The sequence below is a fragment of the Oryx dammah genome, unplaced genomic scaffold, assembly GCF_014754425.2.
Source record: "Oryx dammah isolate SB20612 unplaced genomic scaffold, SCBI_Odam_1.1 HiC_scaffold_2, whole genome shotgun sequence".
Classification (NCBI taxonomy): Eukaryota; Metazoa; Chordata; class Mammalia; order Artiodactyla; family Bovidae; genus Oryx; species Oryx dammah.
The window spans coordinates 173,761,210-173,784,188 of NW_024070186.1; the positions used below are offsets into that span (position 1 = coordinate 173,761,210).

At 46.6% G+C, this 22,979-nt stretch overlaps 1 protein-coding gene across 1 annotated transcript in view; it reads right to left on the bottom strand.

Annotated features, from left to right (window-relative positions):
• Window positions 1–2,399: 2,399 nt before the first annotated feature.
• SYT17 (synaptotagmin 17) overlaps window positions 2,400–22,979 on the bottom strand; it is an 83,872-nt gene continuing 63,292 nt past the window's right edge. Inside the window, exon 8 of the mRNA XM_040257043.1 lies at window positions 2,400–3,836. Coding sequence (XP_040112977.1) covers window positions 3,640–3,836 — 197 coding nt within the window. The 3' untranslated portion in view covers window positions 2,400–3,639. The remainder of the gene's footprint in view (window positions 3,837–22,979) is intronic.

Genomic DNA, 22,979 nt, shown 5'->3' on the forward strand with positions numbered 1-22,979 from the left:
ACACCAGTTGTATTGGATCAGGGCCCACTCTGATGACTTCATTTAACCTGAATCACCTTTAAGGAGCCCCATCTCTCAACACAGTCACACGCTGAGGTCGTGGGGTGGGGGGGTTAAGGTTTCAGTACACGAGCTTGCGGGAGATACAGTTTAGCTCACATCAGGCTCTAGAGTCAGCCAGGCCTTGCCTGGCATTCTAGCTCCACTGCTTACTCACCACTTAATCTCATGAAGCCTCAGCTTCCTCATTTATAAGAGGGAACTAACAACATCTCCCATGTGGGTTGCTGCGGGAGGATGAAATGAGACCCTTAGCACTTGGCCTGGTGCTTGGTCAGCCCTCTGGTTATTGGGAACGAGGGTAGCAGGTGCTGGGGATGCCCCACTTGCAACCCTCAGTTACCCGAGTGCCCACGAGGCTGCTATGGGCTGGACCACCCATGGGGACAGCTCACCTGCTCGAGCACACCCTCCTTCTCTGCCCGGGAAGTTCTCTATGCTACCCAAGTTGGCTCAGCCCAACAGGACAGTGCTAAAGTGTCCAACACTGAATGCCAACGGGGGAACCCCTCAGGCCCTGAGCAATAAGATGCAGTAGTTAAAAAGTCCAGTCCCCCTGTAGCAGTCACTCTCAAATGTATTCTATTAATATCTGGGTCCCCACCATGACTGAGCCCTAGCTGCCCACAATGCCAGTTAAAGCAGGCTTTGATGGTCTTCTTCCTTCCCTTGACTTATCCATCCGTTTATGATTTCTGGGGTCACCTCCCAAATAAGCCATCACACCCAAGACAATCCTAAAGGAAACCAGTCCTGAATATTCATTGGAAGGACTGATGCTGAAGCTGAAACTCCAATACTTTGGTCACTTTATGGGAAGAGCTGCCTCGTTTGAAAAGACCCTGATGCTGAGGAAGATAGAAAGTGGGAGAAGGGCACAACAGAGGACGAGATGGTTGGATGGCATCACCGACTCGATGGACATGAGTCTGAGTAAGCTCCCGGAACTGGTGATGGACACTGAAGCCTGGAGTGCTGCAGTCCATGGGGTGGCAAAGAGTTGGACATGACTGAGCGACTGAACTGCACTGAACTGAACCCAAGTCCTTGCCTCAACATCAGCTTCGAAAGTGCCCCATGTAAGATAATGAGGAACCTGGGGCCCAGAGCAGCTCTAAGACTTGATGAGGGTGCAGGCAGGGAGTGCTGGGCCTGGGGTCTGAACCGTGGCTTCTCCGGCTCCAAAGCCAATCACCATGTAACCTCATCTCTAGGCCTGTCTTCCCTCATCCTGTTTATTCTCTCATATTTCTCTCCCCTTCTGTGCAACCATGGGCAGGAAGCCGTTTTATAAAGAAGGAAAAGCTTCTCCTTTTCTCTCCTTAGAAACATAACCTAAGGCAACCTCCCTGTCTTTCCCCCTTGACCTTCACGCCACCTCCACTCCAGAGCGGAAGGCACCAGAGGACCCAGGAGGGGAACCTGGAAAGCCCAGTGCGGCCAGGAGTGGACCCATCTCAGCCCACGAGGTTTACCTAGGTCAAGCCCCTTTTACTGGGCACGGCCAATAGAAAGCTAAGTAGCCGTGGCTCTTGTCCTGAACAAGTGAACAGTTTTATAGGAAAAAACTCTTCCTTTCCTCACCTGGAAAATGGGGATAATAATAGCTCCTTTGTCAAGAGGTTGTTGTGAGAATTAAATAAGGCTGTGCTGGCATTGGGCTTAGCATGCAGTAAGGCCTCAATTAGAGGCAGTTGTTGTTACAAAAGTTAAACAGAAATAAAAGCTTCTTGTGGGGAGGACAGGAAGGAGCTATCATTTCTGTCTTGGCGATTGAAGCTGGGTCTTAATGATGAGTATGAGTTGAAATCATTAAGCTGCTGGTAACCATGATGCTCCCTGAACGGGGAGAGCCTGTCCAGGAGACAGAGTGATAAACAAAGCCCTGATTACTTCATTTGAGCCCCTGGATCCAGCTATGCCTAAAGCCAGGACTTCCTCTGCGGCTTAAACAATTGGGTGTTAAGTTCCCATTGCTTGCAACAGGAGGGACCTAACATAAATCGTTGTCTTCTTTTATACAAGTTCTCCTGTCAGTTGTCAGATGAATATACCTTAACGTGTTAACTGTTCTTTCTGCCTCATCCACACACAAGTCTTACCAACAATGTCCAGCATGACTGGCTGTCTGGTTGCACCCATTGTGGCCCTCGAGTGTTCCAGCTGAGACCCTAGGTATCATGGGGCAGGGACAAGCCATCCCTGTGCCTGGTCTGAATTCTGGACCCATGAGATCTGTGAGCATGATAAACACCAGTGTTTTGAGTTTTTATACAGAGACAGTAACTGAAATACCCTCCTACCCTCCATGCCCGTGTTCATGAAAAAGATAACTCAAATGCATGGCACAAATAAATAATCTTTAATTTCAATAAACAATTCTCCATTATACCAGACAATACGCTGTGAGAAAAGATACAGAAGCATCCAACAGAGAGAGAGAGAGAGAGATCTATTCTAACTACACTAATTTCTTAGCACGAGAGAAATGACTTTGGTTCACACACAAAACACAGTGAGACCCTCAGAGTGTGACAAGGAGGGAGACTCGGGTGGGGGCATGGTGGCCTTTTTATTCCATGTCCTCTGCAGGTCTTCTGGGAGTTACAATCACCATGATTCGGTCAAAAAATGTTTCGTCTGCTCTATCATATTCTATTAACTTGCTATTCACACACGCTACTGTTACTGAAGGTGGGGTCTTGACACACAGGAGGGTGGTGGGTGAAACTTCACTGATGGGCAAGGCAGACAGAAAGAGTGCTCAGGCCTGAGGTCCCGGCCAGCACCTTGCTCACCAAGGGGACACACAGGCACACACACACACACGCTTACCTGAGGGCACACACACCAGAACATCCACACACATACCCACGGGGAGTCCCCAGGGAGAAGCTAACACAAGGACGGCTTCAGTGAAGCCAGGAGAGGCTTCTGACACTGGACTATTTTTTGTTGCCGTTTGGTTTCTTCAAATAGTCTAATCTATGTATCACACCCACAAAGAGAAGACAAAGTACTTACACGATGGGGCAAAGGTAGCAGGTTTGAGGAACCTCTGGGAACAGCAGACTGTTCAGGAGTCACCTAGTGGGTGCGCGTTTTGGGTTTGGCGGGGTCAGGCCTCCCAACACTGGCCAAAGTGAAAGTGAAGTGAAAGTGTCAGTCACTCAGTCGTGTCCGACTCTGAGACACTGGCCAGACTCTTGGAAAACTTCATCTCAGTGGAGGCTGGCACCCTCGGGGAGGTCTTTTCTCTGGCCTGAGGGTTGAAAGAGCATTTTGGGGCAGAAGGATCCACAAGAGCAAGCACTGCCCGTAAGTCTCAGGGGAGAGCCCGCTCAGCTCGTGGCTGATGGATGGATGGGGCTTCTGGAAAGTTCTCAGGCCTCGCTCCTCAAGGGCGGCCAGTGTGTGATCAATAGTCAGCGTCCTCTTGGTTCTGAGAGGAGTTGGGTGTGCATGGGTGTGTGTGTGTGGCGTGTGTGTGTGGATGGAACGGTATACACATATGGCATTTTTTTGGTCCTAAGTTTTCTTCCTTGTTTCCACGGACGACAGCTGCCGTCCCCGCGGCGCTCAGGTCACCTCCAGCGAGGCAGGGGACACGCGGTCGCACTCGGCCCGGGACCGCAGGCTGTGCCACTGCTCCACGGCCGTGCGGTGGGCGCTGAGCATCCGCCGCCAGTGGTTCGATTCCGAGGGGCCGGAGGAGTACTGGCCGATGACGATCCTCCCGATGAAGTCGTTGCTGCTCTTCACGTTGTGGCCGAACACTAACCAGAGGGGCAGGGCAGAGGTGTTAGTCTCCATACGCCTCGACAGCGGGCGCGAGTCCTTGTTTTCGGGACACTGTTTCTTTTAACCCCTGAGAATCCCCGATTCCCTCCTCATCCTCCCATAAGTCCTTTGGCTGCAGCTTTTGACCTCTGACCCGGCAGCCTCACCGCGCTGCCCTCAGGGCACAACAGCCGGGTAGTCCCGGTGGACCCGCCCAGTCATCACTGGAGTCCAGCTGAGTGCTTGAACCGGGTTCTGAAGGCCGCACTGCTGACTCCAGGGCCTGGATAGTTCTCTGTGGGGGCAGCCTGTGTGCTGTAGGCTGTCCAGCAGCACTTCAGGCCTCTACCACCAGGTGCCATTTGCACCCCCAGCCCAGCGGTCACAATCCCCAAATCTCCACACAGGGCCCAGTATCTCTAGGGGGTCAGTTCACCCCAGATAAGGACCACCTGGTTAAGCTGTAGGTCCTGAGAACAGACATCCTAGGTGAATCCTAGGGCTTCCTTCATAGCTCAGTTGGTAAAGAGTCTGCCTGCAATACAGGAGACCCTGGTTCGATTCCTGGGTCGGGAAGAGCCTTTGGAGAAGGGATAGGCTACCCACTCCAGTATTCTTGGGCTTCCCTTGTGGCTCAGCTGGTAAAGAATTCGCCTGCAATGTGGGAGACCTGGGTTCGATCCTTGGGTTGGGAAGATCCCCTGGAGAAGTTTGGAAAGGCTACCCACTCCAGTACTCTGGCCTGGAGAATTCCATGGACTATACAGTCCATGGGGTCGCAAAGAGTGAATCCTGGCTCTGTCATTCGACAGCTCTGGGACCCCTGAGATAAGCAAAGGAGCCCCTCTGACACTAAGTTTCCTCCTCGGTTACACGGGAATCTAACTACCTTAGGAGCCTGCAGTGAGATTCTGGCACTTAATGTTGTTCAGTTGCTAAGTTGTGTCCGACTCTCCATGGACTGTAGCACGCCCGACTTCCCTGTCTTTCACTGTCTCCCAGAGTTTGCTCAAATTCATGTTCATTGAGTAGGTGATGCTTTCTAACCATCTCATCCTCTGCCACCCTCTTCTTAGTAAGTGCAGCCTTGACACTTAATAAGTGCTCACCAAACACTACACTGCTCTTTCAATCCTCAATTTCTACCTGTTGACCTTTATGAAAGAGACAGGCTGCAGAGGCAAGGTTCCTGAGAGGAAGGGCTCTGGCAATTTCTTCTCCGTTTATTGTACTGTATGTCCCTTCGGAAGGCTGTTAATTCCCATGCAAGCTTAATTCGTGTCTTTCAAGCCTAATGAGATAGCTTGATTTATCTTCCCAGCCGAGTTCTGCCTAATTCCTTATCTGCATGTGGGGAGTCAGGGCATGCCATCTCGCTGACGGGAAAGCAGGCTGTGTTTGTCTGTGTTATAAATGAAAGACTACAGAATGGGGACTATCAAAGATTCACCCAGCGTGAGCAGAGCACAGGCGAGCAGATCCCAGAAGGGGTGCCCGTTATCAAACAAACCAGCTAAAATATGCAACCCAAAACAGACACTGAATGCTAACAAATCTCTGTTCTCCTCTGTGGGATTCACATCAAGAATTCCAAGTGACAAAAATAAGGGGAAACGAAGAAAAGTGGAAAAACAAAAACTCTATCCATTGTTTTAAGCCCCAAAAGACCAAGAGTTGAACTGGGCTAAGTGACATCTCTATCAACAGTGTCCCATACCTATCAGCTCCATGAACAAAAATTGGACCATGTTCATTTTTCGAACATCTGATAAAGTGGTCACTATGCATAGGTAGACCTTATTTATAGGGAAACCCCTTACAGAAGAGAAAAATTAGGACTAGAATCTTTGCTTAATAGAGGAAATTGCTGAGAAGCTCTCTGATGCATCTGAAAAAACAAACAAGCACAACTTTTTTGAATAGGCAACATGCACGACTCTTGAATCACACCTTGTAGGGAATGGAAGGTTAAACTTTCATCAAATGAAAACGAGTTACCAGAGTCTCTTTCCCTGTAGGCCTCACATCTAAAGCAAGATATCAGGAGACCATTTCAGGCCCCATTTGGACTTTTTCCCTGGGGATAAAATGTTCTATCTTCCTCTGCCTCTCCAAAACTCAAGAATGAAAATGGAGAAACAGCCTAGCGGTTTTGCTTCTTTGGGAAGTGGTTTTAAGAAAAGAAATCTCAAATGTTCTCAGGTATTGTTGGTGAAAGAGGAAGCAGTTTCATCTTTTGGGCAGAGTATCTGCTCAAAATAAGAATGTCATTGCTTAAGACCCAGCAATTCTACCTCCAGAGATCTGTCCCATAGAATTACCTGCATGAAGGGACAAAGATACACATAAAAGAATTATCCACCGTAGCAGGGACTGACAAACTGGAGCCCTCAAGCCAAACCTGGTCTGTACCTGTTTTTTGTAAATAAAGTTTTACTAGAACCCAGTCAAATCCATCTGTTCCCACAATGCCTGCAGCTGCTTTTGTGCTATAGCAGCAGAGCTGAGTAGCTCCAAGAGGGACTGTGTGGCCTTTAAAGCTGAAAACATTTACTACCTGGTCCTTTACAAAGACATTTGCCAACCCCTCCTCTAGAACATCATTTATGAGCATGAAAAATGGAAACAACAGAAACACTTCATGAGCAAGTGTAACTGAGGCTGTTGATATCCTGTCCACCCTGGAGGCTACCCCTAGCCTTTGTTGCTAGCATCCTACCATGAGTGCCTGCTGCTCTCTGCCTGGGACATGCCAGTGTATGCTGACCACGTGACTTTCGTAGGGGCCTTGGGCCACACAAGAGCAACTTGACCTCAGAAAAGGCTGGGGACTAGGGTCAGCCACCCGGACTGTCAGCCATGCTTGCACGACTGACCCCTAAGCCAAATTCTAGACACAAAGCCTTCAGTGAGCTTCCCTGGTTGGTGATCCTCCGAGCATGTTGCCGCATGTCGTTATTGGGAGAATGAAATGCTGTCCACGTGACATTTGTAGCTCATGCCTGGTCTCTCCTGGACTCTGCCTTTTGCTGGTTTGAGTCTGTATCTTTTCACTGCTATGAACTGTATCCATGAGTATAACAGCTTTTCCAGGTTCTGTGAGTCCTGGAGGATCAGTGAGCGTGACAGTGCTCCTGCCTCCCAAGCTCCAGTTACCCACTCATGGATCATCCTTCACTGGCCTGCCTCCCTTTCTGGTCTCACTTGCCCAATCTCTTATCAGTATTTCCTAGGATCACCTTCCTAGTAGCCTGCTTGCACCCAAGTCTTGTCTTAGGATCAGCTTTGGGAGCACCCAGACGAAGACTGGAGAGGACTAATTAAATAATTTCTGATGTGACAATACCATGGAAACCAGCACCATGGTTAAAAATGAGACAGACCTATATATACAAGATGGAAACGTCTCCAAGACATATTGCTAGGAGACAAAATCTAGTTGCAAAACAGTATATGTAAACACAATCTCTTTTTGCTTTAAAAAAAAAAAAAAGTGATACTGGGTTGGCCAAAAAGTTCATTCGGCTTTTTCCATAAGATCATATGGAAAAACCCAAATGAATATTTTGGTCAACCCAATATATAGATTAGAATATCTGGAAGACTATTCACAAAATTGTTAAGAGCAGCTCTCTCTAGGGAGGGGAAACGGAACTTTCTACTTTCTGTTATATAAGAATGTACAGTTGAGCTTCTAACAAGAATATATAATTTTTGGGAAAAAAAAAAACAAAGGAAAAAAATAAGCCTCTATTAGAGAATCTACATCAAAATCAGCAGAAGGGGCAGAAGTACGAACGGAAATCTGATAGCCTACGCTTCTTATCCCAACGTGCAAAGTAACTTGGCTTGGTGACTCATCCAGCTCTTGAAGGGTGGTCGCTCTTCAGCGATTCAGCCTTTCTGAAGGGAAGCAGTCATTGCTACGGCCATCTGAGCTAATTGGCAGGCTTCGGGACTTGCAAATCACTTGGAAAAGTTACGGCAATCTTAACAGTCTTTTAAAAGCCAAACATTTAAAATGCAAATTGTAATACCCTGAATAAAACTAATGACTTCTATCATAAACGTTGCCTGGGAGAACATGAAGTTTGCCATCTCTATCAATTCCAGGGATTGTGTTGGTAGAGAGCATAGGGAATGACACTGGATATTGACTGAATCCAGAGAGCGGCTCAGAGACAGGAGGCTAGATATCCCTGCCCCCCTCCACTCTGTACATAAGGAAGCCAAGTCACTGAGCGAGCTGGTGGTAACATGCAGTATTTGCGGCAAAAACAACAACAAAAAAACCCTGTATACGAAGTGAATTCCTCATAACTAGATCCCTATATTTCTCCTTTTCAAAAACAATAATATCTAGGAATTTTATTGTGAGGCACCCCAAATATCCCCACTGACTGTCATGGGGACTCATTTTACTGCCATCATTAGTATATATCTGCACAATGTATATGCTCTAATTTATCCTCATCATCTGGAGGGATTTTCCGAACAACCTGAATAATCCAGAGAGTAACAGAAAGGCACAGTTGTCAACAAGGACCATTGTATAGCACAGGGAACTATACTCAATATCTTGTAATAACCTATAATGGAAAATAATCGAAAAGAATGTGTGTGTATGTGTATAACTGAATCACTTTGCTGTACACTTGAACTTAACACAACACTGTAAATTAACTATATTCAACTTTTTAAAAGTTATAGATGTCACAATGTCTAAGCACAAAACCTATGTAGAGGGGGCCTCAAGTTTTCTCTTAGATCTTATTTACTCTTCATGAATTTAGACATAATTCAAATATACTTGGTCATCTGCTTTCCCCATCTGGAGTAATTTTAATCAATTTAGCGGACCATGACTACCAGACAGATACCAGAACTTAAAAAAATACAGTAGTACAGTCCATTCTAAAGGAGATCAGTCCTGGATGTTCATTGGAAGGACTGATGCTAAAGCTGAAACTCCAATACTTTGGCCACCTCATGCGAAGAGTTGACTCAACGGAAAAGACTCTGATGCTGGGAGGGATTGGGGGCAGGAGGAGAAGGGGACGACAGAGGATGAGATGGCTGGATGGCATCACCAATTCAATGGACATGAGTTTGAGCAAGCTTCGGGAGCTGGTGATGGACAGGGAAGCCTGGCGTGCTGCAGTCCATGGTGTTGCAAAGAGCTGGACACGATGGAAAAAACAACAACAACAAATATTCCACTGTATATATGTGCTACATCTTCCTTACCCATTCCTCTGTTGATGGACATTTAGGCTGCTTCCATGTCTTGGCTATTGTAAACAGAGCTGCAGTGAACACTGGGGTGCATGTATCCTTTCAGATCATGCTTTTCTCTGACATATGCCCAGGAGTATGGTAGCTCTGTCTTTAGTTTTTTAAGAAATCTTCATACTGTTCTCCATAGTGGCTGTACCAATTTACACTCCCACCAACAGTGTAGGAGGGTTCCCTTCTCTCCAAATCCTCTCCAGCATTTATAATTTGTGGCTTTTTTTAATGTTAGCCACTCTCGCTTGTGTGGGGTGATATCTCATTGTAGTTCTGATTTGCATTTCTCTAATAATTAGCGATGTTAACATTTTTTTCATGTGCCTATCGGTCATCAGTATCTCTTCTTTGGAGAAATATCTGTTTAGGTCTTCTGCCCACTTTCTGAGTGGGTTATTTGTTTTAATAATGTTAAGCATCACATGATCGTTTGTTTTTATAATTTAAGATTCTGATTCCGTAAGAAGGCTCAGTGTCTGGGTTAATGGGTCAAATGAAGTATAGTTTTCTATCAAACAGTTAAAACTTTAAAGCCTTTTTAAAAGTGTAAGTGGAAAGCGTTTGTGAAGTAGAAAATTTACTCAAACCCCTTTACTTCTCCTCTCTGCCTGATTACAGGAGGGTACCAGCTGTGCCAGGAACACGCTCTGAGCTGTCACACTGCTCTCCCTCCAACCTCAACAGACCTCAAACACCCTGACAGCCACAGTCTCTGAGCATCGCCCTCGGTGTGGACCAGTGAGTCACCGAAGTCCATCTCTCTCTACCCTCAGATGCAGAGTAGACACAACCGGCATGTTACACTTTCTGGAATTTTTGTCTACAGAATCACCAACATATGTGCCTCTGTGGTGCCAGTCACCACGGCCATGCAGCTAAGGAAGTCCCAACTGGCAAAACCAAAGCAGGATGAGAGGCTCAGGCTTTGAAGGAGTGTGGAGAGTACCACTTCTCTACTAAGCACCTCCTATGCATATGGCCCAGGGCTAAGCACATCACATGGATTAACTCACTTAATCTTCACACCGACCCTCTAGAGTGCACTTCCCACCCTTTGCACTGCTGACATTTGGGGCCAGATCACTCTCTGTGATGGGGGCTGTTCTGAGTACTGCAGGATGCCCTGTAGTGCCCCAGCCTCTGCCCACTGGACACCACTAACAGTCCTCTCCCAGCTGTGACAACCCAAAGCAACTCCAGACTCAGCCAAACATAATCCACCCCCTCCCCTTCCACTGAGAACCACTGCTCTAAGGCAGCTGCTGTCATCGGTCCATTTTACAGTTGGGGAGACAGAGGCCCAGAGGTGCAGGGAGATTCCTGCTCCAGTCAACATCTAGGTGCCCCGAGTGAGTCAGAGGCAAGATGAGGCTTGCACATGTTGATATTCGCTGTAAAAACGATTTTGTTCTTTCCTGAAAGAGCTAAACTCTTGGTTGCTAATTTAGTTTGCCAAGGCAGACGGTTCTGGAAGGGAAGCTAGATGACTTAAGAGTGTGGGTGTGATAAACACTGCAAATGGAAAAAAAAAAAATCTTGATCTTTTACCAGCAGGAGCAGACTTGGCTGCTCCCCACTTTGCATGCTTGGTTCACAAGGTGATGTCCCCATAAGCAGGGAGGGCCCCACTCATGGAACCCCACCTCTTGGATGCTGAGTGGAGCTGCTCCCCCATTTTTGAAAAAACTGCACTAAGCGACCAAAAACCCATCCTTGCTGTTCCACAGTCCTCCCAAACTCTTCACTGAAGAGGGATCCCCACGCTTCATCAGGCTGATGTGACTTAGCTCTTGGGGGAACCCAAAGCAGTCTTCATGTCCCTGCCTCCTCTCTTTCCCCCTCCCCACAGGTCAGCACTGACACCCCACAAATGTGGTACCCATTCAACTTCTGCAAAACCTCCTCAAACTTCAGTTGGTCCCCTGCGTTTGTGGACATGGAGGCTGAGCGTACCCCACCATTTAGTATAAGGGGCCTGAGCATCCACAGAGTTTGGGATTGGAAGTGAGCCTGGAGCCAACAGTCTGCAAATACCTCTTTTTTTCTTCTCCCTGAGACCTAGAAGCTGTTTCAGGTTTTTCTTTAAAACCAGGTAGATCATTCTTTTCCGGGGCCTTGGTTTCTCCATTTACACAATAAGTAGGGGTTAGGGTCCCGTTTAGCTTTGAGATGTCTTTGGTTCGAAGACGTTTCATCCATGACTTAAGAATGATGTTTTTTACCCTTTCTTGGCTCATTCTGTGATTCACAGCAGCTGCTCGGACAGAACTTTCTCTCCGTGTTTTCCCTTCTAACAGTCAGCATGACAATTTAGATAACAGTATTACAATAATTTAAAATCAGCAACGCTGAATCCTGACTTCTTTTTACTAGGCACTGAGTAAATATCAATACCTTACCAACATTTCTGACTTAACACCACCATCCTGTTAGGGAAGGTGCTATTTACACCCCTGTCTTACAGATGGGGAATTAGAGGTTCGCAGGGCTTAGGAAACCTCCAAGCATGGGCACAGAGGGAAGTGAAACTCAAAGCTCATTTCTTCTCCTCCCATCTCAGAAAGAAGAGACGTCTCACCCATTCCTCCCTTCCACGGACCCTGACACAAGACAAACACAAGATAAGGAGTGAAAATATTCACAACAGGTCCTCAAGCCAGCATGTCAAGGCCAGAGGTGCTGAGAGTCAGAATGGCCCTAAATCCCCTCATGATGGTGCCTGGTTGGAGACCTTCACACCACCTCTCTGAGGCCCAGCAGGGCCAGGTTCACCTCCAACATCTGAATGGATGGCTGCTTCTTCAGCGGCGCAGCAGCCAAGGGAGTTGTCTCATGTTTAGGGACTGTTGAAAAGTATAATAGCAGTTAATGCTTATATAGAGCTTATCATGTGCTAACCCTGTTCTACAGACTATTGATACACTAAATTATTTTGTCCACACAACTCTAAAGGAGAGGACTATTATTATCTGCTTGGGTCTAGAGGTCACACACTGGCATCATGGCTTGCCTCCCAGAAGATGGACCTGGAGAAAGCCTTAAGCAGGCTTGGGTCATGTGGGTGAAAAATTCTGGGATAACAGTACTCTGAATTGATCTAGAAAGGGAGATGTAGACACCAGGTGGGGACATTTCCTGGACTCCCTAGACTCCTTGCCTTCAGACCTGTCACCCCATTTAAAGTACAAGGCCTAGGAGAAAGGCTCCTCTTGCCCAGGTGTGCAGGCGATGCTGGCTTAAAGTGTTGGATTCCTTTAATGCAGCGGTTCTCAGATGAGGCCAATTCTGTCCCCCAAATTTGGCACTGTCAAGAGACAACTGGTTGTCACAAGTAGGGGTGAGGGGTAGCCACTGGCATCTAGAGGGTAGAAGCCAGGGATCCGACAATGCACAGGACAACCCCCTAGCAAAGAATTGTGGCCAGAAGCTGGCCCCAAATGCCAACAAGTGCAGGGGTTAAGAAACTCTGCCTTAAGGGAAAAGCATGTGTTTGGGGTTTCCTTTCTTTAAGACCGAATCCATTGACATCAAAGGAAAGTCACTGAGACCCAAGAAGCTACAAAGATCTGCAGGGAAAGAGAGCTGGGAGGGGAGATGGAGGGAGAGAAGCCACCTCATTGAGCTCAGGAGGGTTTGGGAGCTCAGCAGAGAAGAAATTTCAGAGTAAATTCAGGGAAAGAGGAAACTCAGGTGAAGGGGGAAGGTGCTGCTGAGAGTGTCGCCATGGCTTGTGAATCAGATCGTCCTCCTTTCCCAAGAGAAAGAAGTCAAGGTTGAGATTTGTTTGACAATTCCTTCAGACCACGGTCAGACCACTTCTTCGTGCCTATGTGGAAACTGAGCCATGTGGAGCCCGAATTTACAGGGACAACATATGGGCTGGAGAATCACATTCTGATCTGTGTGTGAATCACACCGTCTAGGAGGAAGCATTTAAAAGTGTGACTATAATGTAATGTGCTTGTTTTTACATGAACAACCAAAACTTACACATCTGAATGAGGATTATCTTTGTACATTTGTCTCAGAGATGCTGGCCCTGCTTTGGGAGAAAATGTTCACGGCAAACTGTCTTCTGAGCTGGTTACGAGACACCTGTTAAAGCTTTAGAAGATGCCCCCTTGTCTTCTAAAATAATTGAGGAAATAAAGGAGAAATACCATGAACATGATAATCACTTGGAAGACTTTTAAAGAGACCAGTGCCTGGGCCTCACCCCAAGAAATTCTGTTGACTGGTTCAGGAGTGGGAGACTGGATGCCAGTGTCCTAGAACTGCTCCCCAGAGGATTCTCACGTGTGGTCAGGTTAGACACTCTGCATCAGAAGCAGATCAAAATATCCATTGGATTGGTAGCTGAACTGGGGAAAAAAATCCCACATGTTTGGTGTCAGAAATGTGAGTATGGAAAGAAAAGACAAATTTTTATTTTCACTGTGTTCCAATAAAACTTTATTTATAAAAACAGGAAGTGGGCCAGATTTGACCCAGGGGCTGTGATTTACCTATCCCTGATCTATATGAGGCAGTGATGCTCAAAGTATGGTCCCCAGACCAGCAGCTTCATCATCACCTGGAGCCTGTTAAAAATGCAAGTTCTCAGGCCCCATCATGGATCTACTGAATCAGACCCTTGTCCTATATAATTTTTCTTATTTCCCAACAGGCATTCTTCCTTAACCTGCAATGTGGGTCAATGCTGCATGTGTCTTGAATCCTAGAGCAAGACAAGGTATCAAATCCTAGTGACAGATGGAGGCCCAGGTGGGATCCAGCCAGCATGACCGTGATAGAGCTGGGGGTGAACTCAGGGTCTGATGACCTTCTGGGTCTCTACTCTTAACTTCTCTTGGCACTTACAACATCCCAAATTATGCTTTGAAAGCCATGACACTAATTTGAATGGGCACATTCGTTTTTTTGCCACACCCTGGCATATGGGATCTTAAGTTTTCTGACCAGGGATCAAACACACTCCCCCTACATTGGAAGCACAGAGTCTTAATCACTGGACCACCAGGGAAGTCCTATGGGCACATTCTAGTATGTTTAAATATCTCTCTACTTTCAGAATAGATACATAAATTGTTGTATAGTTGCACACTGAAATACTATATTAAAAATGTGATGAAAAACTACAAGTACACATAATTATATGAATAAACTTCATAAGGATAATGTTGAGTGAAAGAAGTGGTATGATTCCATTTCCATAAAGGTCAAAAAGAAGCAAAATGAATGTATGGTAAGAGAAGTCATCACAGTGGTTCCCCTGGGGGAGGAAGCCGTAACTGAAAGGGGCCCAAGAAAATTTCTGGGAACATTCTCTTTCTTGATCTGAGTGCCAGTCACATGGGTGTGTTCATTTTATAAAAATTCATGAATTGTATGCTTAAGACTGATGCACTTTTTATATATGTATATTACACTGCAACAAAAAGTCAATTTTAAAAAACACAAAATGGGACTAACGTCTATAAGTGACCTTGAAATGCATGAAAGAAAATGAATCAAGAGACAGAGAGATGGAGGTATGTGATGATAAAGCAAGCAGAAATCTAGGTGGTGGGAATATGGGTGTTGACTGAAACATTCTTTAAAAAATTTTAAAGTTCCTTAACAAAATGTTGAGATTTAAACAAAGAACTCAGGGACTTTCCTGGTGGTCCAGTGGCTTAAGACTCCATGCTCCCGATGCAGGGAGCCTGGGTTTGATCCCAGGTCAGGGAACTAACTAAGACCTGGTACAGCCAAACAAATTCAAAAATTAATGAAAGAATTGAAAAAAAAAAAAACAAACCCAAACACATAAACAGCTCAACTGTCCTACTTTTATATTTCATAGCCTTTACTTGCTTCTTTATAGCACAGAAATATCAACTCCCAGGTCTGGATGACCACGTGGTTCGTAGGCTGGTCACAGGGCCCCTGGATCCTGCAGCAGGAAGGCAGCGTGGTGACTCACTGGGAACACAGACGGGAGCAGGACAAGACTCCCTGGGAGGCGGTGAAGACCCCCAGTGGGTCCTGCCAGCTTGTCCCAAAGACCACAGTAACCAGACCCCACTCTGCCAGAAACACTGTCCTGTACCTGAACTGAGGGGTCTCACCCCTTGAGGATCTGTCCACTCACACCACCAAATAAAATTCAGGTCGACTTTGGACCACTGACCACAGAGCACACCCCTGCCTTCAGTGTCTTCCTCCTTCCACATGAAAAGCTGATCCACACCATGAGTCACTAGGGAACTGCAAATTAAAATCACAGCCACTTGTTTCATTCAAAAAAATCACCTACGTAGAATAAAACCCATCCATTTTAAGCATATCAAGTTTTCTCCCTGGCACTTAACATCATTTCTACTTGGCATAATTCAGCCATTTTGTCTACTGCCTGTTTTTGTTTACAACATTAGAACATTCACCTGGTGAAACTTGAATTTTTGTCTGATACGTTCTTTGTTGCAAGTACAGCACCTGGCTCATAAGAGAGACTCCATGAATATTTGCTGAATGAATATATACATTAATATGGAAAATGTCCAAGATATATTATGTGAAAAGAGCAAGTTGCAGAAAAATATATTTTATATTCTGGATGCTAACAACAGAGGATGGAGATCTATACACACACACACGTGCACACATACACACACACACACACACATACACACACACACACATACGTAGGTGCACACATTCCTGGAAAGAAAGCTACAGTAAATTGTTGAGTTGTGACCTTTAAGTAGGGGGACTGAGGGATTTTTATTTTTTCTTCTACTCTCTCCTGTATGTTTGTATTATATACACATATGTATTATACATACATATATGTATATACATTTATACATACATAACAACATAAAAAACCTCCTGTATTGGCAAGGGAGAAAGGGAAAGATATACCCAAATGAATGCAGAGTTCCAGAGAAGAAAGGATAAGAAGGCCTTCTTAAATGAATGATGCAAAGAAATACAAGAAAATAATAGAATGGGAAAGACTAGAGATCTCTTCAAGAAAATTGGAGCTTTCAAGGGAGTATTTCATGTAAGGATGGGCATGATAAAGGACAGAAATGATAAGGACCTAGCAGAAGCAGAAGAGGTTAAGAAGAGGTGGCAAGAATACACAGAAGAACTATGCAGGAAGGTCTTAAAGACCCAGATAATCACAATGGTGCGGTCACTCACCTAGAGCCAGACATCCTAGAGTGCGAAGTCAAGTGGGCCTTAGGAAGCATTTTGACAAACAAAGCTATTGGAGGTGACAGAATTCTAGCTGAACTATTTCAAATCCTAAAAGATGATGCTGTTAAAGTGCTGTAGTTAATATGTCAGTAAATTTGGAAAACTCAGCAATGGCCACAGGACTGGAAAAGGTCAGTTTTCATTCCAATCCCAAAGAAAGTCCAGACTACCATACAACTGCGCTCATTTCACATGCTAGCAAGGTGTGCTCAAAATCCTTCAAGCTGGGCTAAAACAGTATATGAATAGAGAACTTCCAGATGTACAAGCTGGGTTTAGAAAAGGCAAGGGAACCAGAGATAAAATTGCCAACAGTCATTGGATCATGGAGAAAGCAGGAATTTCTAGAAAAATAGCTACTTCTGCTTCATTGACCACACTAAAGCCTTTGACTGTGTGGATCATAACAAATTCTTAAAGAGATGGGAATACCAGACACCTTACCTGCCTCCTGAGAAACCTGTATGTAAGACAAGAAGCAACAGTTAGAACCAGACATGGGACAAGTGACTGGTTCAGAATTGGGAAAGGAGTTAAGACATTGTATATTGTTACTCTGCTTATTTAACGTATATGCAGAGTATATCATAAGAAATGCTGGGCTGGATGAATTACAAGCTAGAATCAAGATTGCCCAGAGACATATCAACAACCTCAGATATGCAGATAAAAGCACTCTAATGGCAGAAAAGTGAAGAAGAACTAAACAGCTTCTTGATGAAGGTGAAAGAAGAGAGTGAAAAAGCTGGCTTGAAACTCAACGTTCAAAAAACTAAGATCATGGCCTCTGGCCCCATCACTTCATGGCAAATAGAAGGGGAAAAGTGGAAGCAGTGACAGAGTTTCCTTTCTTGGGCTCCAAAATCAGTGCAGATGGTAACTGCAGCCATGAAATTAAAAGAGGCTTGATACTTGGAAGGAAAGCTATGACAAACCTAGACAGTGTATTAAGAAGCAGAGACATCACCTTACCAACAAAGGTCTGTGTAGTCAAAGCTATGGCTTTTCCAGTAGTCATGTACGGATGTGAGAGTTGGACCATAAAGAAGGCTGAGTGCTGAAGAATTGATGCTTTTGAATTGTGGTGCTGGAGAAGACTGGAGAGTTCCTTGGACTGCACAGAGATCAAATCAGTCAATCCTAAAGGAAATCAACTCTGAATATTCATTGGAAGGACTAATGCTGAAGCTGAAGCTCTAATACTTTGGCCACCTGATACGAAGAGCTAATTCACTGGAAAAGACCCTGATATTGGGAAAGACTGAAGACAGAAGGAGAAGGGGGCAGCAGGAGATGAGACAGTGAGATAGCATCACTGACTCAATAGACATGACTTTGAGCAAACTCCAGGATATAAAGGAGCCTGGCATACTGCAGTCCATGGGGTCGCAAGGAGTTGTACTTGACTTAGTGATTGAACAACAACCGACAGCATTCCACGTCCCGTGTGACCCTGTCCCATCACCATACGAGGGTGACAGGGACCCATAAGCCACAATGTGGGGTGGAGTAGAGGCCAGAGTGAAAAGTACTGCACTCATCTCCCCAGGAGGGTCACCGGGCCCTGCCTCCCACTGAGTCAGGCCACAACACCTGTGACATGGGACTTGTTTGCAGAGTGAGATATTTCTGTCTGACCCAGTGTTGATGGGCAGAAACAGGAAAGCCGTTTGCAATTGCACAGATGAGCACGAATTCAGCCAACATGCTCTGCCTCGGAACTCTTCACACTCAGATGGCTAAAGCAAAACCTCGAAGAATGATGAGAGGCCACAACGCCATAAGGAGAGGAAACATGCCCTGAACAGGTGCATTACAGGAGCGGACCAGCTCCGAGTCCATGCCGACCTGCCCTTCACAGTTCCTGGAGGCCACAACCCCACCCACAAACCCCAAGGAGACCAGCAGAGTCACTGCCCCCCCACTCAGCGTGTCCCAGCCTCAGCACCCTGATGTCCTCCTCTGTTCTGTGCACTGTAGGATGTTGAGCAGAATCCACGGCCTCTGCCTCCTAGATGCCAATAGCTTCCCCCAAGTTGTGACCACCAAAACTGCCTCTGGACAGCGCCAGATGTCCCCTCAGTGACAAAAATTAGCTCAGCTGAGAACCACCAGTCTAACTGCTTTTCTAAGTCAGTAGGTGCCCAGGGCTAGCCAGCCAAAATGGATTTGGTGAATTCAGTGCAAGAACTGCTCTTATTAGGCTGAATTCCCCAAACCCGGAGCTTGGTGGTAGGGGATCTCCTGCTGACACTGGCCATGAACCCAGAAGTAACACGTGCTTAGGGAGGCAGAGGAGCAAGCTGGTTCAGGGTCTGGCTCGCTCTGTGCTTTGCCTCTTGGGTGCCTGTGGCAGAGATAGCCGTGTGGTCTCCAAAGCCTTTTCTTCCTGGACAAGCAACTGGACTACATTTCCCAGCCTCCTCTGCAGGGAGCTGCAGCCAAAAGAGTCTGAGTGGAAGCGGAAGTGATAGTTGTAACTTCAAGGTTCGCCTCATAAAAACTTCCCATGCAAAGCGCAATCCTCAACTCTCTCTCCCCCAACCACCAGCTGGAGATGAAACCCTCCAAGGCCTGAGAAGATGGCAGAGCCACAAGATGGAGGGGTCTGGGGTGCTGAATCACTGCATGGAAGGCCACAGGGAAGAAGACCCACAAAGGACTTGCAAGCAAGAAGTAAGGACCACAAAACCTTGGCGGCTGATCTATTGCAGCTGTTACCCTTAAGTAATAATGGCACCTTTTAAAGAGCGGGTCACTTGAGCTCTCCAAGCTTCAGTTTCCTCCTCTGTAAAATGTGGATAACACCAGTACCTTCCTCATTTGGTTGTTGTGAAGACCAACTGAGAGAGCATTTGGGACAGTGCCTGGAGCACAGTAAGCCTTGATGTGTGCGTGCTCAGTCATGTCCGATTCTTTGCAATCCCATGGACTGCAGCCTGCCAGGCTCCTCTGTTCATGGGGGTTTCCCAGGCAAGAATACCACTGGGTTGCCATGCCCTGCTCCAGGGGATATTCCCAATCCAGGGATCGAACCCAGGTCTCCCGTGGCTCCTGCACTGGCAGGTGGATTCTTTACCACTGAGCCACCTGGGAAGCCCGAGCCTAATGATTAGCGCGGAGAAGAACCACAGCTGAACTCTTGCCCCTCGCATTATCCCTTCCATGAATTCTTTTCCAAGTCACACTCAGTTACACTCCAGATCACTGGAGAATGATCGGCCCCATCTTCAAACACCTTAGGGACACTTTGGCATTTTAGGGACAATTCTTGGGCTTCCCTTGTGGCTCAGCTGGTAAAGAATCTGCCTGTAATGCCAGAGACCTGGGTTCAATCCCTGGGTTGGGAAGATCCCTGGGAGAAGAGAAAGGCTAACCACTCCCGTATCCTGGCCTGGAGAATTCCATGGACTGTATAGTCCATGGGGTCACAAAGAGTTGGACACGACTGAGTGACTTTCACTTTCACTTTTCTCGTAATGAGGCTAGGGATCCTCGTTTTATCACATGGTTGTCCAGGCATTTCTTAAGCATCTTGGCCCCTCTGTACCAAAGGGGCCACTGAGAAGTCAACGCAACCCTGAACAAATATGGAAGAGAACCCCACCCATGAACTATCCACAGCATGTCTCTCCTCTGCTTCTCCAGCCCCAACAAAACGAGGCAGAATAAAATCTGAAAGCAGACACATAACGGGATCTTTGGCACCAAGCCAATGGACACCCTTCCTGGATGTCTGTAACTTGGGATCCTAAGGGGAGTGGCTGAGAGTTAAGCCCCAGACACCCCTCCCCACCCTGCTGCTCCTCTTCTCCAGCCAGTGTAGACACCAGCTCCTGGAGACAGAGGGAAGGCTGAGCCTTTCCGCCTACTCTGCCTATTCTTCACCCACTTGTGTGCTTTTTTTTCTCCCGGTAAATCATGTCCTTGCCTAAGGCCATCTCTAGACATAATTGCCATTACAAGTCAACTACATTCTGTCCTGATTTAATGCAGCGGGTGGGGGTCAGGCAGACACCCAGGGAGGCAGTTTTCATGTCAACTTACAAACAGGGAAAGAAAATTACACCCACCATGCATCTGCTGTGTGCCAAGTGTCCTGCACTGGTGTCAGCTCACCCATCCTCCGTGAAGGCAGGAGCCATATCTGCCTTGCCCACCTCTGAGTCTCCAGTGCTGCACAGCCTTGGGCGTCCGGGAGGTGGTCAGTAAGTACTCATCCCCTAAGCCCCCTCCCTCGGCCTCTACTTACCACTGCCATCACTGCATGAGTTACCCCCCTCATTAATGTGCTCTGGTCACTTTACCTTCCTTCTTTTCTTTGAACAAGGTCAATGTTACCCCAGGGCCTTTGCATATGCCATTTCTTCTGCCTAGCATGTCTCTCTCTCCCATCTCTGCAGGGCTGGTCCTCTCTCAGCTTCCCTGGTGGGACTCTGTAGCTCCCAAAACAGGGGGTCTGGGTTCGATTCCTGGTCAGGGAGCTAGATCCCACATGGCACAACTAAAGATCCTGCGTGCTGCAACCAAGACCCAGCTCAGCCAACTAAATAAATATTTAAAAAATAATAATAAAGTAATGCTCCAGGTCCCCTCTGTTGCCTTCCTTTACTCTTCTTTCGGTGTGTGTTTGTTTCTTGTTTATCTCACCCCAACTAGGATGCCAGCCATGAAAGGATGGATTATTTCTATCTTTCTGTTATTTCTCTAGCAACTAAGCAGAGCACTGCAGCACAGGAGGGGCTTGATAAATATTTGAGGCTGTAGAACCCGGCAGTGGAGAGCCCAGATTCTGGATCCAGACAACCTGAGTCTGAATGCTGGCTCCAGGGTCTTGAACCCGGTCCCCATCCTATCAATCAGTCTCCTCACTAACCTGATAACGACACCCACATCACAGTGTTTCCGTGAGGATTAAATAAGTTAATTCATGTGAAAACAGTTGGAGTAGCTCCTGGCATATAGGAGATGCTATATGTGCTATTATCCTTGTTAAAAACTGAATGAACAGGGTTGGGGAGGGGAGGGGTGAGAAAGAAGGCAGTCAAAAGGTATAAACTTCCAGTTGTAAGATAAGTAAGTACTGGGCATGTAACGTACGTGATGACTATAGTTAACACAGTATGATACACAGGAAAGTTAAGAGTTCTCATCACAGGGGGAAATTTTTTTCTTTTATAAAATTGTATCTATAGGAGATGATAGATGTTAGAAACCTATTGTGATCATTTCACAATTTATATGTAAATCAAACCATCCTGCTGTACGTCTTAAACATGCGCACTGATGTATGTCAATTACTTCCCAATAAAACTGGGGAAAAAAAAGAAATTCAAAATAAGAAACCAGGGGGGAAAATGAACAACTCCAAGATAGTTTCCATACGTGTCTGGAAAATGAAGAATGGCAGCTCAAAGATATTAAAAGTGATACAGCGACCAAACTCTGGAATCTGGTTTTCTGATTTTGAAGACACAGCAAATAGCTCTGGAAATACCACTACAGCAAAGGCTTTCCTTGAAATATAGTGAGAGACAGCTTGTGCTCTGCAGGCCCTGGCATTTTAAAGGTTAAGCCTTCTCCAGCTGACTGGAAGCTCTGGGTTGGCAGGGCCAGGACAAGACAATGGACAGAAGGGATGTCTGAAAGGATACTCTCGATTTCTGCCTTTATTCCACACACAAGCCCGCCCCCTCTCCCAGTTGCTGGCCTCGGCTGCCGAGCCTGACTGCTTGCAGCCAGCAGTGAGGTACAGGCGAGGCCGAACCTGGCCTCCACTGGCTCCCCTTTCTCACTCCATGTAGCTCAGGCCCTGAGGGACACGGACGACTGGATAAATCCCCAGCCTCCTGATGGTAGCCCTCATGGGGACTTGTCTGGAATGAGGCTTCATCCAAAGGCACCAAAATCATTAAACAGCCATGCAAGTGGAATAAAGGTCCCCAGGAACTCAGGCAGCTGGCTTGGTCTTCAAAGGCTGCCACTGCAACTCAAAATGAATGTTTAAGATCCAGCCAAGTTATACCCCCTGAGTGGACGCTGGTAGCTTCAAGGAGCTCTCTGGAGAAGAGGTGAGGTCAGAGTGCTGCTGAGGGCTCCATGTCCTGCCAGGGGAGCCCCACTATGACAGGTCTTCATCCCCACCTCCTGATGACTTGGCCTCTACCCATGTGCAAGGTCAAAGCCACAATCCACAGAACCCCCACCAAGCACTGTGCCAAGCATGTTGCAAACACGATTTCCTTTTGTCCCTGCAACACCCTGTGAGCTGGCAGCTGAGATCCACAAATAAGGAAATCCTAGTTCAGAGTCAAGTAGCTTGCCAAGATAGAGAATTGTCCTTTACATCTAATCCGCTGGCATGTTTTGTTTTCTCTGCCAATGTAATTACATCCCATGGCATCATTTCTCTGAAACCCTTCTGCCACCTCCCTGGCCCAAGCCACCTTCACCTCTCCCCTGGATCATCAGCATACAGCCTCACACATGGACTTTTCACTCCCCTACCAGCTCCTGACAGCCCATTCTCGACTCAACAGCTGTAATGAAACTTTAGAACATTATCCAAATCCTATCATTTCCGGGTCAACACCCCCCCCGCC